Below are 14,017 nucleotides of genomic sequence, written 5' to 3'. Positions count from 1 at the left end.
ATATCTTGCCTTGTAGATAGCAATTATTGAGCAATTGGCATTGAAATAAATCTAATTCTAATAACAATATTCATTTATCTATTATTCTGATATGAACAATCAAAAATCACATAAAAATAAAAAAAATTGATGATGAACAACTTCTTAAAATCAGAGAACACTTCCTTATCCACAGATATTATTGAACTCATACGTAATAAATAGTACATTCAGTAAAGATTACTACTTTAATGAAATTCCCTTTCCAAGCGGATGAATGGTGAGCACAGTAATCAAGGAAAGGTGAGCCTACCAGTGGCGCCGACTCCATGGGGCCTGAGGGGGCCCGAGCCCCCTCAAAGATTCGTTTGGGGGGGCGGAGCCCCCTCAATAATTCAAGAAAATTATTAAGTTGTATTATGCCTTGTGAAATCACATAAATATTGGTAATTTTTATTTCCCATGTTTGACGATAGTTACCTTTTAAAATAAATTCAACAATGTGTGTTGAAACAAATAATTATAAGGTTAAGCAGGTTATGCAGGTTAACTGAATCAAGTGGTGTGAATCGTGGTAGTGTTTCGGTGCTGCGACACACTTTGAATTTAACCTCTTCCCGGGGCAAGACCTCCGATATGGGCCCCCCCCATATTTTTTATAAGTCAGCGCCCCTGGAGCCTACCATAGCAAAAAAAACTTAATTCTTTAGAAAAGACTGCAGTGGAGTCACTCAATATGGAAGACAAGTGGAAAAATCTAACAAATTTAGCACATAATTCATTTTTTTAACTGTAGCAAACTGAAGACTACCTTACAACTTAGAAAAAGACACTGAAAAGAATATTTTTTTAGAAAATAACTAAGAATAAATAAATAAGTAGTGGTAAGGTTGAAAAGAAAACAACAATTATGAATCTACGAAATACTACAAAGGTGACTTACTGTGACATTAGGGAACATTAAAATACTGAAATAAAAATGGCCATGATAAACACATTAGATAAAAATCTAAAGGATCCCTAGACAACTTAAGGGTGATAACCTACATTTGAGGAGGTTATGGGTAGGTTGAGGAATATCTATGTAGAAAGAATAATGACAGAGAGACCAAAAATGCCATGAATTTTAGCCTGCTTAAGGGGTGACAGATTGGGGACAGGGTCAAGGTTTTGGTGGAACACTGATAATATGAAAAATGGTCTCAATATTCGCTATGTAAACCATAAAAAGGATTATCTGTGTGCTCATACATTCTATTACATCCCACTGGCTCTCTAAAAACAACAAAAGTCGTTCCAGTCAATTCTGTTGACTCCCCCCTTAACCCATGTTTTCATCAGGTCACGTTAAAGCCACATGTGACGTACCCAATTCTATAAGGGTCAAAATTGAAATTTGTGTCATAAAGCATATTCTGTGCACTTCAAATAGTCTTTTATTGAACCTGGAGTTCACATATCTCTTACTTTTTTAATTAATTAAATACAATGTGATCTCATACATGATCCTCGAAAAAATATCATAATTTGGAAGAATAAGCACCATTTCTCACCTTATCTTTGTTTTACATGCTAGGAGGTACACACAGAGAATTATGATTTGTAATTAAATATATTAAAACCTATTTTTAGCATTGAAAATATTTTTTTACTATTGAAAAAGCTATATGTAAATCTCTCTTATGTACCTCCTTCCTTCAGAATTGAAAATTCAATTTTGAGTAAGCAAGTATGGGACAAAATAGAGAAAGGATGTATAAATAATTTAAGAATATGAAGCAATGGTGGCAGTGGATGAATAAGAACTCTATCAAAAGAAATTAGACATAACATGGAAATTGTGCTATTTTCAAGCTATAAATTACTCAGTCTAAAAATTGGAGAAAGGGTTTTTTTTCAAAATAGGCTCCTAATATCCATTTCTCGAGTAATTGCAATTACCATGGTAATTCGATTATAATGAGTATTCTGAGAGGGTTCAATTAAAATTATTTTCTGGTGAAAGAATATGACATTGAGTCCCACTGGCTACGAATAATTTTTTCCTTGTAGATCTACCAAACAATAAATAATTTAAAGAGATAACAGTAAAATAATATCTTCAAAGCTCAGTGTGTTTTGAAGGGAACTTCTTCAATATAGCATAATATAGATTTTGGAAAGCATAAATGCTAACGCTTAGTATCATGGTGAGAACCACAGCGAAAACCACACTCAAGAAACTTCCATCAATAATAGAGTCTGATGATTTTCCTGATGAGCTTGATGTGGAATCGAAACCGCTTCCAGAGCTACCTCCACTGCCTCCGCCCCGTCCTTGTTCAGCCATCAGCCGTTTCATTGCTTCCAAACGGTCTCTCAGTTCTTCAACAGATTCCGTGAGCTCTGCAGTGTAATCTAAGATCAAAAATCACTATTTTTAGCACAAAAAAATCCGTTTTAATAATGAGAATGGCGACATGGACACAAGAAATTTTGACTTACTGATGTCCGCAGCAGTACTTTGGTTTTGCATTGTGAAACTTTTAATTAACTTCAACGAACAGATTTTCAGCAGCAGCAAACCCTGTGATCAATTTTTATGATTGATTACAATATATATCCGTGAAATAATTGTCACGAGATGAAGAAGGTAACTTTCCTTAGAGTGACAGAAGACGTCCTCGAAATAAAGATATCGATCGAAACTAGCGCGCATGCTCCTTTCTCCACTGTATTATCTCTATTCAGATGTTTTTTCTTCGTTGTTTTCATCTCGATTGTCTGGAACTGAACGTTGTGCATCTTCTCAGCTTTTCTTCTTTTGATGGATAATTATCATCATCTTAGAAGTCGGAGTTTATCTGGTTGATCTAATAGTGATGGTGCGAGTGATTTGTGAAGTTTTGCTCCAGAGTTAACCCGTCGAGTTACTGTGCGTTCATATCTGCACGGTCAGGATGCCTCCTACAATACAAACGAGTGACAACCGTCCTATTCGTGGCGGAGAGAGAAAGTAAGTGCATAGATATCTAATAAATTAATAATTCTAAAATCCATTCTGGTTTCTTGAATTCTGTTTTATAAAGGAGCTTCGAAAACTTTTGCCTTTCAGATCAGAATTAGTATGCCGGGTGAAATACTGCAATACGTTGCCTGATATACCATTCGATCCTAAATTTATAGCATATCCATTTGCATCTAATCGGTAAGTTTCAAAAACAATCTGTCGTGGCAATCCTTGATTAGAGTATTTAATATCCAGTGCGAATAGATTTTCATTCAAAAAATTGGTTGAATTATCACCGTTCACCTTCACGTTGGTGAAACATCTCAATGCCCTAATTCAATCCAAGTCGTTCGCATATGAACTCCTGCGCCGTTAGATTTAAATCTAGAGTATGTCTAATTCCTACTTCTTCTCCTAGTTTTATCCAGTATAAACCAACGTCTTTGGAACGTAATTACAAGTATGAAGTGCTGACCGAACATGATTTGGGAGTTACGATTGATCTTATCAATCGAGATGCTTACTCTAGTAGTGATCATGCGGCTTTCGGTGCAGTTCTTGATCCAGCTGATGAAAAGTTACTCGAAGAAGACATTCTGACACCTCAAGATTCAAAAAGGTATTATGTGCTCTTCGAAATGTTTATCTCTGATCCGGAAGTTGCTGAGACTTAAGAAAGTTAATCAATTCTGTTCTTCGTTTTTTCAGATCTCGCCATCATGCTCTTAGTGTATCTTGGTTACGACGAACTGAGTACATATCCACAGAACAAACTCGTTTCCAACCCCAAACTATGGACAAGGTTGAGGCTAAAGTTGGATATAGCATTAAGAAAAATCTCAAGGTATTGCTGTCTATTTATTCTTCGATTTTGCTGTTGGATTGACTTCCATGTAATTCGAATTTTGCTAACATTCAAAGTGTTTTCCTCGGTTGTTTCTAGGATGAAACCTTGTTTTTGGACAGAGATAGCCAGATAAAGGCTATTGAAAAAACCTTCCAAGACACGCGGAAGCCTATTGAAAAGCATTATAGCAAACCTAATGTCGTGCCTGTGGAAGTGCTACCTATATATCCAGACTTCAAGGTTAGTGAATTTTGTTTCATGTCACTAATAAGAAGTGAACCGCAGATTTAAGCTCTTACATATGAAATTCAGCCATCCTAAGCCCTTGACAAGTGTTTTTGTTCGAAGAGTCATTACTGGAAATTGTTGAAAAGTGATTAGAGTTTCAAATGGATTTTCAAGTTTTATAGCCTTTCTGTATATGTATTCAACACTTGAGCTCTCTTGCGTAGTAATTGCAAAAGTTACAAATTCATGTTCAGTATGCATTGTCAGGATGCTGTGGGATGTGTATTAGTGTCCATAACTATTGGAAAAATGATACTTTTTGTCTTTTTGGCATTATGCACAAAAGGAGTTCGTCCCCATTAGATATACTAATTATGCTGTTAGCAGCAAGTATTTTAAATTTTCTAGACTTGTAAAAACCATTATTTTATCTGCCTTGGGTTGATTTTTTTCTATGTCAAATGGTTATTGCTAGTCATTACCAATCAGGACCTGTGCCTCATCGTAGAACCATTATACTGAACTGGGAAATGAGAAAACTCCAATAGCCCGGGAAGTTGAGTAGCGCAGCCTTAGCGAGGCCCCCCTTAAACCCTCGTGAAGGTTCCTTCAGAGTTGATTGTGTGATTGTGAAGAGTTTCCGGTGGAGAGGCAGGGGTTGGTAACTGCTGAGAATCTTCCCACTCCACCGTACCAACGCAGTGTTTTGTTTGTACCTGCGATGAGGTCCCCTTGTTACGGCCGTAGGAGTTTTTTTTTCATTTCCCAGTTGACCTTGAGGCCGTAGAGCTCACCCTTTGTATCTACCATTATATGTACTGTTTGAATATTTTTATTCCCCGTAATAATAGTACTATTGATTTTTTTGCTGATGGCTTGGTCTTCTCTTAATGTCTTATGTTCTCACTTGATATATATTCGCTACTTTTCTTATAGGTGTGGAAGTATCCCTGTGCACAGGTCATTTTTGATTCAGACCCAGCCCCCGTTGGCCGACCAGTTCCTGCTCAGATGGAGGAGATGTCTCAAGCTATGATCAGGTACGTTGCCTTTGTTTCTTACATTCTTTCATCTTAAATATATCAACAATTTTTAATGCGATGGCCATTGAAAATTTTTTGTTAAAGCAATATCAACATACTAGAGTGTTGTTTGTGTTGTGTTACTCGGTGGGATCAGTTTTATCTTAATTCTGGTGAGAGAAGGAAGATTAACAAGAGTCAGTAGGGGAAGCAGTGAGTAAAGAAGGAAAGAATTAAGCAGATAAGGTAATGAAAAATATTTCTATTAAATTTTATTCCTCTTTTCAAGAAATATTTCTTGCTGTGGGGAGAGTGGTTGAGGTACCTAGAAAAAAATTAGATAGAATACCAAAAATCACAAATGGATGCCTGCAGGCTTGTGAGATATGCTTTGCTTTTGAAAAAAAATGTACGTGCTGCAAGTTTGCTCTTGAACTCAGAGAGTGGATGGTGATATTTTGTAGACCCGTGTAACATTATGACAGAAAAATGTTTGCATGGGCCACAGAATTTTAGTATCAACTGGCCTAGGTATTTTTCCTGGTATCTCAACCACTCTCATCATAACAAGAAATATTTATTAGACAGAGGAATAAAATTTCGTCAATTTTGCAAATTGAAGTCTTCATTGAAAAATATCCAGTCGTCTGCCACTGCTAATCTCTCTTTAACCTGTGTTTCTGCAAGAGAAAGTTTTTCCTTAGGTTCTCAAATGATTTCTGCTGTTGGAGGTAATCATTCTCCCTCTTTTTAATATTTCTATTGTCAGAGTTCTTATTCAGAGACCAAGCAAATTTTAAGGTTTTGGAGAGGGTAAAGAGAAACTGCAGTGCAATCACTTTTATCATTACATTGAGGTCGGCTCTTGAAAATAGGAAATTGTTTTTTTCATCCAGTTTTTGTTCTTTTGTAGTACACTTAATTCCTTACTAGGAGAATAGATTAAACTCATTTTATAGAGGAGACTCATTTGTGTGCATGTAAATATTTCCACCTTTTCAATTTATAATGCACATCTAAGCGTCAAAATAAATACACGATTGAGTCCTAAAAATTTATTCCTCAAACAAATGGTGATGTGCCTGGAACTTTGCTTGGATACTCCTCATATGCCCCACTTCCATAATTATTATTCCTATCTCGGTAACTTTCAGTTTCATACCTACCTTTGTTCTAATGGAATAAAGACCAACTGAGTATATGAATTATGGTGAAATTTTACATCACTTATAAGGGTAACTAATCTAGTTAGATGAGTTATGGTAGTACATAGCCATTTTTAGTTTTTCTTCCTTAAGTGGTATTTTGCTGATAGAAGGTTAATATACAGGAAACTGGGCATTTCAGTGACTTAGACATGTGTTTCCTTTGCTCAAGAAATGTAATCAACTCCTCCTTCACTTGGACTCCTGCAGAAGCCCAATCTTATTCTACCTTTCTTAACTCATTGGTGTGACTTTTTAGTAATCATTTCTAATAGCTAACCAAAAAGGCCCATTTTGCTGTTCTCTGGGATTTGCACATGCATATTAAACGAATGGAATGATTCTCTTGCTTCTTTCAAGGGGTGTGGTGGATGAGAGCGGCGAGCAGTTTGTCGCCTACTTCCTGCCCACGGAGGAAACGCTGACAAAGAGGAGGCGTGACACAGAAGCCGGAGAGGAGTATGTGGATGGGGAAGAGTATGAATACAAGATGGCAAGGGAGTACAACTGGAATGTCAAGAGCAAGGCCTCAAAAGGATACGAAGAGAACTACTTCCTTGTGGTACATCCTGATGGTGCATACTACAATGAACTGGAGACCAGGTATTCAAATTCAATCTATCCCTCTACATATCACCATCTTCCTCCCATCTGCTTCACCACCTTTTTAACGCTGCAAGCCTTTAACACAGTTCCTGATGCTCATGATATGGTTATATCCATCCGTTAAGTTAAATTTTAGGCATCATAGCCTGAGGCAATCAAAAATGCATCTTGTGTCTTATCTGATTCCTGTGTAAGGCTCATGTGACCCCCTATAAGAAGAGATATAGTAAAAAAAATCTATTGGCCCCTTAGTTCCTTGTACTAGACAAAGAGCTGGTCATATCCAAACCCACTGGTTGAAAACAGCTTTTGTAATATGTAAATTAGATTGTCTGAAGTCCTCTACTCACATGGGCGCTTTAGACTAAATTTTCTTTTTACGATTAAATTTTAAGGTTACCCTTTTCAGAACTTGTTAAGAATAAAATTTATGAAGTTGTCTTCTTCCTTTTTATTTGGTGATGTTACTGCCTAGGGGCGTTCACAAATCACTTTCTTTCCAAACAAAATTCAAAGTTCAAAAAATCATAAATGTGTTGTACCCCATGTTTGTAAAATAATGGAAACTTTTTTCTTGTTTAAATCTCATCCTCCTGTGACACTGAGGCCATATTTTGACAAAGTTATTCAAAATGCCAACCACCCTCGCTTCTTAACTTTTTTTCCAGCTCATGATGAGATGAAGGCTTAATGTTTTTTAAATGAAATCTACCCTAATTATGTCTGCTATTTTGCAAGCAAGCTACTTAGATGAAGGGTCTGCTTGTTAAGCTCCTAATGGATCTAATTCGACGCACTACTACCTAAGTTCTCCCCATAAATATGGACGTTGTGTGCCATTAAAACCCCACCTTAAGGCGACTTTACTTACAAAAGCCATCGTACACCCTCTCTCCTCCTTAAATTGTGGCTGCATGCTTTAATCATTGTGCTACAAAGATTTACCTTGCCCAAAAAATTTCTCGTCTTTGAGTATCTTGACCGACTTTGGTATTCAGTTGATGCAAAAGTCAACTTGTGATAGCTGTACATAATGGCCAAGATTGTGTGCTCCAGTGTGTGAATCATGATTTATTCCTAATAATTAATCGATTAGAGTCCTTGTTTTTATTTTTTGCTTTATATTTCTGTCCTTCTTTTTATGGGTACACACATTTCTCAACAATGGCCCTTGTCATGACTCTGGATGGCATCAGTTTGATTGGAGAAATCAAACATTTTGAAAATTGCTATTTTTGCGTACCCCTCACCCCTGTTGCGTAATCTCTGGTGCTAACCTAGTGCTGCCATTTGTTTTTGTCCAGGGTTCGTTTGAGCAAGAGGCGACAGAAGGCTGGGCAGCCTCCGAACAACACGAGGTTGGTGGTGCGCCACCGGCCGCTGACCGCACACGAGTATCGCCAACAGCGCTACCGGGAGAAGCAGCTGGAGCCCCCTGGGGAGGAGGAGGAGGAAGAAGAGGAAGAGGAGGAGGAGGAAGAGGAGGCGAGGGGGGAGGAGGAGGGGGGGGGAGGCGGAGGAAGAGGGTGGGGAGGCAGAGGAGGAGGGGGGGGAGGCAGAAGAAGAAGAGGGGGAGAGGGACGGGGGAGAAGGTGAGACATTCTCCGAGGTTGCCCTTTTCAGAACTGGAAGCTAGAACATTATTTTAACCCCTTACATTTCAATTTATTTTCTTAATATTGTGCTCCTATCCTCCATTTATTTTTTCTGTGGTTCTTTTTAAATGGGATGGTAGCTAATGAAATAATATTTCGTAGTTTGTAATCAACCTGAAACAGTGAAATAAAAAGTCGTTATTATTTCATATTGTTCACCAACGAATCCTCCTCCGGTAAGGACCTTGAGAACACCGCCATTGCTACTCGTATAAAATCATTTTATTCCTTCCAATGCATATTATTTCATGAAGTTTTAGTTCTTAATGTATACTAATGATGATTTTAATATTTTTTATTTTTCAAAATATCTATTTGTTGCCCTTAATAGTCCTAAATTGCTTAAGTCTGATGACAAGGTACACTCGTCATAGTGCGATTTGGCATCAGAAGTTCATGACGAGATAGACTCGTCATTTCAGTGCAAGGGGTTAAGTGCAGTGGAAAACTATGGGGGGAGGGATGAAGCGATAGATGCCCCACCAAAGTACAGGAAAAATAAAAAAAAATAGTGTTCTTATGTTTTCCCTGTTGTGATGATATCTGAGTGATTCCCAAATTTCAAGTGCCAAAATGATGTTAAATGTACAGTGGAACTTGGTTAGTACGTTCCTCCTTAGTACGTTTTCCTCTTTAGTACGGCGATTTCCCTCGGTCCCGGTACCATCCGAACAAAATACAGGTAAAAGAATTTGGTTAGTACGTTTGAAAAAATTGCGCTTTCCTGGTTAGTACGCTCAATTGCTTGCCGTGACGCAACCCGCAATTCGTTCTCTAGTGTCTTCTTAAGGGTCGCAAGCGTCTGAATTCATGATTTAATTTATTATTATTAGTCATTAACATTCTTCCATTCATTCCACATCTCTTTCTTCTACCGTAATTTATCCAAATGCATTTCTGAATTCTTGTGACGTGCTGAATAATAAAATGCGGCCATTTTTCGGGAATGTCTGACTATGAAAAACTACAGCCAATAAGAAGCCCCAATTTTCCCCACCCCGAGCTCCTCACCTTCTGTTGCCATGGGAGTGCCCACCAGTGCCCACTGCTGCGCACCAAGTTCGTGAGTGGGCAATTGTTGCTATTGCACGAGTTATCATGATGATGAAATGAGTCTTAACGGTATTAGACAATTCCCACATTATCTTAAGCAGTGCTGCTCCATAAACTCGACATCGTGCGTATTTACTTGACTACTGTTGCGGGAGCAGACGATCCTCTGGATCTCCACGCGAAGCTTAGCTTAAAAATACTTGATCTCGGAACGAAAGCAGACGACATTAGACAAATTTTGAAAGTAAATTTCAAATGTTTAATATAAAATTTTCTTGTAATTACGTCGTAGTCTAATAATCTTGCGTGTCATCAGTCGATATATCGATCGATTTTACAATCGAAATGGTATAATTCCAGAAGCGAATGTATACGGCTGTTGCCGTAATTTGAAAGTCAATATAATTTTGCCCAATTTTTATGATGTTTAAAAAACCAGTTGACTTACTCCGGGTTGTTGTTATATTCTCCGAGTACGCTGTGAGAAAGAAAAATGACTTGTCTTCGCTTGTCTGAGCTTCACTCGTCCTCGTTCTGTAAATATATATAGGATAAATCACGGGAGATAGACGCCGTAATCATGGAATCTCCGGGATGTCCATGAAAAATTGCGATTTTTATTCACATGGTATTGTTTTTCATGGTAGCGCTCATTTTCTTGATTTTAAATGTGAAAAGAGTTCAGGAAGGCGATCCTATGAGAACTACCGATAGTAATTGTAATTATGACGACTTTTTCACTGATTGCAATAACCCCGACTGCTATTATTTACTTTCCTCGTTAGTACGTTTTCCTGGTTAGTACGTTCATTTTTCGTGGTCCCTTCAGAAACGTACTAACCAAGTTCCACTGTATTTGCTGGTATGTCATTTTTCAAAAATGTTCCCACACCGTAGCCTGGGGAGGGTCATCCCCCGTAGCTTGCCCCTCCCATCCCAAAGCATATTCCTTGTTACGCTACTGTTAAAATGTATACATTTAAGAGATTCCACATCCACACGATTCAGCATGTCTGGAGCAATAGCTGTGACAGGACATCCCGAGCATGGCTGATCATGGAGCTCTCTTTTTGCGTTTCCTGAGGCTCCTGCATTCTTTCTCCATCCCCAACCCCAATCCCATCCCAAGCCCCAACTGTACTCCTACCAACTGCAGCATCACCATACACTGCACACAAACGTTCACGGATGTCCACCATAGTTTCTTTTTGTGAACACAAGAATTCAATAATTGCACATTGCTTGTAACGTGACTCGTATGTAGATGCCATTGTTATGCTGTACTGAGGCTCTGCCAGAGCAGAGCGAAACTTCACCAGTGCACAGAACAACCATCAAATGCGAAGCACTGACAAGGACATTGGTATATGTATATTGCTGGATTTTTTTTAAATATGGGGCATTATGTACTTATTGAATGACCCTCGTAGTGTCCTTCCTTTATGTTTGTGATTTAATTCATGGGGTCAGTCCCAAAATAACTTGATTTTCTGAAATGAAGACATCATCTCTATACTGCAAAGTTCCTTGTTCTTACTTACTTATAATGCCTATATGCAAGATAGAGCATAAGTAGGAGTGTGGTTGGAGGTCGCCTTCATTTTTCAGGCATGACTTATGCATCTGCAAACTTTTAAATGGTATCAAATCTGAATTTCAAATTTTAGTCCTTGGAAAATAACGTTTTTGCCAAGGGAGATGTAGGTAAAACTGTGTTGTACTTTTTCCCAAATGATTAATTTCACTTTCCTTTCTATACCTTCTCATTTTATTTTAAAAGTTTATGAAAGGAAATAAATACTATACCTGGATACATAATTATTTGTATAAATATGTAATGAGCATCTTATGCATTTCCATCTTTTCGACGAATTTGATTTTCATTTTCCAATACACTCTTAATATCAATGCATAATTGTATCTAGTTGTAAACTGATAGCAAAGTGGTTGAGTTTGAGTCAAACCATGTTTAACTTCCCATGTAGATGTAGAATGTCAGACTTCAGTTACAAAATGATTGTGCATGCAATCGTTTACAACTGATTGCATGAGTAGCTACTAAATAGTTGCCTTAGACAGAAATGGAGAGTTGGTAAGTTTCCAAAAAAGATGCAAATCTCATTTCCACATTATCTTTCTGAAGTCTGGAAGGCCTATCATCCGAATTATTTGTGAATGTAATCAGCATTTACTTTGGGGATTTTTATGGCTTACACTAATGCGCTGAGGCTCAATTGAAATTGAATCTTGAACTCTGACAGATTTTAACAACCACTGCTCATATGCGCAAAAGGAACTGGGAATTTATCTCCTTTGTAACTTTTAATTCTATTCCCCCTGTCCTTCTGCATTTTTTTTCTTGATTTTGGGACAGTCCTTAGTTGGTTGTTGCAATTTTGTTTGTTGGCAATTGCTCGTGTTCTCATGCATTCAGAGTGCTTTTTTTTTCAATTTTTTCAGCGGTCAACAACAAGGGGGAGGATGAGGAGGAAGAAGACGAGGATGGCCGGGAGGAGAGTGACGAAGAAGGGGGGGAGGGTGGGCAGGCAAGGCAGGTGCAGGACGGAGAGGAACGCGAAGGTAGGTTGAGTAGGTGGCTCCTTAAAGAGTGACTTTACAGCTTGATGCTGCGTTGGCATGATGATGCCCTGTTCACCAGTGGAGATCTCTGCCCTTCACACCTCAGGCCGAGGCAGATATTTCATAACTTTAAATTTTCTGATCTTATTTATGACTATATATACTAGTGAGTAGCATTAAAGCCTGTATTCTTAGTCGACCCTGTAGAGCCAACTGACCCTGGATACGTCATCAGCCCCTACATAAACCGATCTCGCCCTATATATGCCACATCAAGCCCTACAAATGGCCGTTTTTGGAACTAAACGGGCTCTACTTGATGTAGGGTTCCCGAACCAGCACAACACCCTACAAAAACAAGGCTGCCAAATTTCGTCAGCTGATTACTTCGATTGAAGAATCTACGTTACAATGGATATTAAGGGAGATGAGCTCACACGAACCATTTTAAAATGCACAGAAACACGGCAGAAAGGTAATAATACTACCACATTATACCCATCAAGTGAAATAAATAATAAAATGGGCTGAAGTATAATAAGTACAATATAGTGGTATACATCACCTTGTTTCTGCGGATATATGTTTACATATTAATATTTTTCACGTTTGGCACATCGTACGCTTTTGAGAAACCAATATCGTTTACGTACAACCATAGAAAAGATATTTTCATGCCGCTATTTGTCACATAATAAACTTAACTACGGAAGGAAAAAGTGAATGACGAACCTTGATGATGCAAAGTAAGTCCTCACGTTAAGGATCATATTTGCCTCGTACTTATCACTTGTATCTTGTACATACCGCTTTTGAAGTTATTTAAAGATAATATGATTCTACTTTTGGCTTGAAATGAGAGTATTTGTAGCGATAATTAATATACTGACACGACCTGGTGGACGATAGCGTTTGTTTATTTACCTTGAGTCGTAGCCCTAACAATACGCCCGAAAATAATCTGACTTCTTTTCTTGGTTTCATAGTTAGGTCTTATTACGCAACCAGAGCGGAAAACTGACGCTGTGCCATCATCTACGTCATTTCTGAGAACTTGACGACGGAATTACCCCCCACCACTTATAGGGTTGACTGAGAAACGCATGTAGGGGCCTCTTGTTATGTTGGGACGGATATGTAGGGTCAACTAAGAATATGGGCCTAAATTAAATTGCCAATGCTACAAATATTGGCTGATACATATTTGTTACCTTTATTGGTGTGAGTGCATCCCTCAAGAGATGAAAATTTCATGGTGCTTTTGTTATGCTTGTGTGTTGCAGAGGAGGAGAGCGGTAGTGAAAGGGAAGAGGAGGGGGGCGAGGAGAGGGGGGGGCAGACGAGGGACTCGGGTGACGACGAGGAGGAGGAGGAAGGGGCGCAGTCGCAGCATAGTTCGAGGAGTGCGTCCCCGGCATCGAGTGCGGAGGGGGGCGAGCGTGAGGGAGGTGGAGAGGAGGAGGAATCCAGGGACGAGGAGGAGAGCGGGGACGATGACGACGAGAGTGAATGATGGGAAGGGTGACGGAGAATCCAGGAATGATGGGCCGCACTGTGACGGAACCATACACTCTGGTTCAATGCATGTTGTGTGTTGCTTATGCTTTTCTCTAAGAATAAAAGTCATTATTTTATAAAAAGTTTTCATTCATTATTTTATCAGCATCTATTAATCTCTCAGTGATTCAGTAATTGGTATGATCAGGTGAGGGTTGAGTTCACCCAGAACAAGCCATAGACATGTACATCTGAGGTAGACTAATTGAACAAATCTAACAAATTTTTAAACTTCATAAACTAGCAGCAATAGGAATCAGAATTGAACCAATTTATTTTACATTGATTTTCTTGAA

At 38.5% G+C, this 14,017-nt stretch overlaps 2 protein-coding genes across 2 annotated transcripts; one reads left to right on the top strand and one right to left on the bottom strand.

Moving 5' to 3' along the window:
* Positions 1-836: 836 nt before the first annotated feature.
* LOC124157944 lies at positions 837-2,662 on the bottom strand. Its single transcript, XM_046533052.1, has 2 exons — positions 2,464-2,662; positions 837-2,376 (listed from the first exon to the last, which is right to left on the bottom strand). The coding sequence occupies exons 1-2, from the start codon at positions 2,492-2,494 to the stop codon at positions 2,081-2,083; spliced, it is 327 nt and encodes a 108-aa protein (XP_046389008.1). The 5' UTR covers positions 2,495-2,662; the 3' UTR covers positions 837-2,080.
* Positions 2,663-2,724: 62 nt separating this feature from the next.
* LOC124158225 (RNA polymerase II-associated factor 1 homolog) lies at positions 2,725-13,677 on the top strand. The gene is made up of 10 exons (XM_046533413.1): positions 2,725-2,974; positions 3,074-3,166; positions 3,387-3,587; positions 3,677-3,812; positions 3,912-4,055; positions 4,980-5,083; positions 6,631-6,873; positions 8,181-8,362; positions 12,045-12,164; positions 13,448-13,677. The coding sequence occupies exons 1-10, from the start codon at positions 2,919-2,921 to the stop codon at positions 13,675-13,677; spliced, it is 1,509 nt and encodes a 502-aa protein (XP_046389369.1). The 5' UTR covers positions 2,725-2,918.
* The last annotated feature ends 340 nt before the right edge of the window (positions 13,678-14,017 follow it).

This window comes from Ischnura elegans, chromosome 4, assembly GCF_921293095.1.
Source record: "Ischnura elegans chromosome 4, ioIscEleg1.1, whole genome shotgun sequence".
In the NCBI taxonomy this organism is placed as follows: Eukaryota; Metazoa; Arthropoda; class Insecta; order Odonata; family Coenagrionidae; genus Ischnura; species Ischnura elegans.
Note: the sequence above shows the minus strand (reverse complement) of the source record. Positions and strands in the feature narration are given on the sequence as shown.